We start from the raw sequence: 1,272 nt of genomic DNA, 5'->3' as shown, positions 1-1,272 counted from the left end.
GATTCTCATTACTATCGGAAAATAACGCACATTTGCATATCAAATTGGCAGGCACTGCATAATAACGAACGAAAAACTAGGTTTGTGAAATTTCTGGTTTTTATGAATCTTCCTTAAAATGAAGGTTTGTTATCAGATGCGCAAACATGCGATGTAACTCTACACAGCATTTGCGAACGTTTGAAGTTGATTTTTCGTATAAGGAGCATGGCCAACGGAAGAGGGAGTTGGTGAAGGTGAAAAATGGTGGAAACGGGCCGCTCGAAAATACATGTTCGCTTTTCTTGGCTGAGCTATTATACAAGTTTACATACGGATTAGGGTAGGAATATCTTGGAAAAAATGAGAACCTCCTCGGAATTTTCATACTGTCACCAAGATATGTAGTTTCATATTTTCCCCCTCACATTTATCAGGTGCGGTTGTGTTATCAATGTAGCATAAAGTTGAATTGGAAGTGGATACGGCGGGCTAAGAAAAAAGGAAGGGAATTCCGTATTAAAAAGGATGAGGAAGAAAATGAGGAAGACGATGCTGTTATTGATATCACTGAGGAAGGTAGTGTTGGTTGAAATTATCATGTCGGTTGTGGGAATTGAACTGGAGGTCTCAGGGAAGGAGGGACAGGTGCTCTACGTCTGGAGTAGATGTACCGTTTCTATCTTCGGATGTGTCACATTGTGCTCGACATTTTTCGATGGGCACGAATTTGAATTTGGAGTTTCTCATTGAGGAAAACAGTTCGTATAGGAAGATCAATGAAGTGGATGCGTTATGTTGTGTTTTCTACTTGCATTTTGACGGGCCTGGGATTCGAACCCAGGGTCTTCGGGTGACGTTTTGTATTCAGATAGTCGGGTCAAGGAAGAGCCTGTTGAAGGTAGTGAGGATGCTGATGATGTCGATGAGAACGACAAGGAAGCTCTGAAGGTGGGGGTGGCGCAGGTTCGATCCCTGGAGGGGACATTTTTACAGGTCCTCGAAGAGAGAATGTGGAGACATGACGGGCAAGCAGGCGTTGATAATGGAGAAGAGAAACGCGCTAATGAATTTGAGGATTACTTCAATGAACTTTTCCAATAATTTAATAGGAGGTTTTGAGTTGATGAAAGTAGTTGATATTCACCATGGGGAGAAAAGGAAACTGAAAAGGAAGAACATTCATTTGCGGTGTATTGGGATTTTTTTAATGAGCAACAAAGCGGATGGTAACAAGAGTTATCGGGTTTTTCGCACCAGCATGAACTGGGACTTAGTCTAGGAATCAAAGTG

General features: G+C 41.9%; 1 protein-coding gene across 1 annotated transcript; it reads left to right on the top strand.

Moving 5' to 3' along the window:
• Positions 1–416: 416 nt before the first annotated feature.
• Positions 417–1,083, top strand: Pmar_PMAR016337 (hypothetical protein; the record flags this gene model as incomplete). Its single annotated transcript, XM_002766816.1, has 3 exons — positions 417–558; positions 851–930; positions 976–1,083. Coding segments are annotated over 3 exons (330 nt in total), but the record flags the coding sequence as incomplete, so codon positions are not given.
• Positions 1,084–1,272: the final 189 nt, after the last annotated feature.

Source organism: Perkinsus marinus, assembly GCF_000006405.1.
Source record: "Perkinsus marinus ATCC 50983 genomic scaffold scf_1104296971630, whole genome shotgun sequence".
NCBI lineage: Eukaryota > Perkinsozoa > Perkinsida > Perkinsidae > Perkinsus > Perkinsus marinus.
The sequence above is the reverse complement of the archived record's forward strand: the minus strand, read 5'-3'. Positions and strand labels throughout refer to the sequence as shown.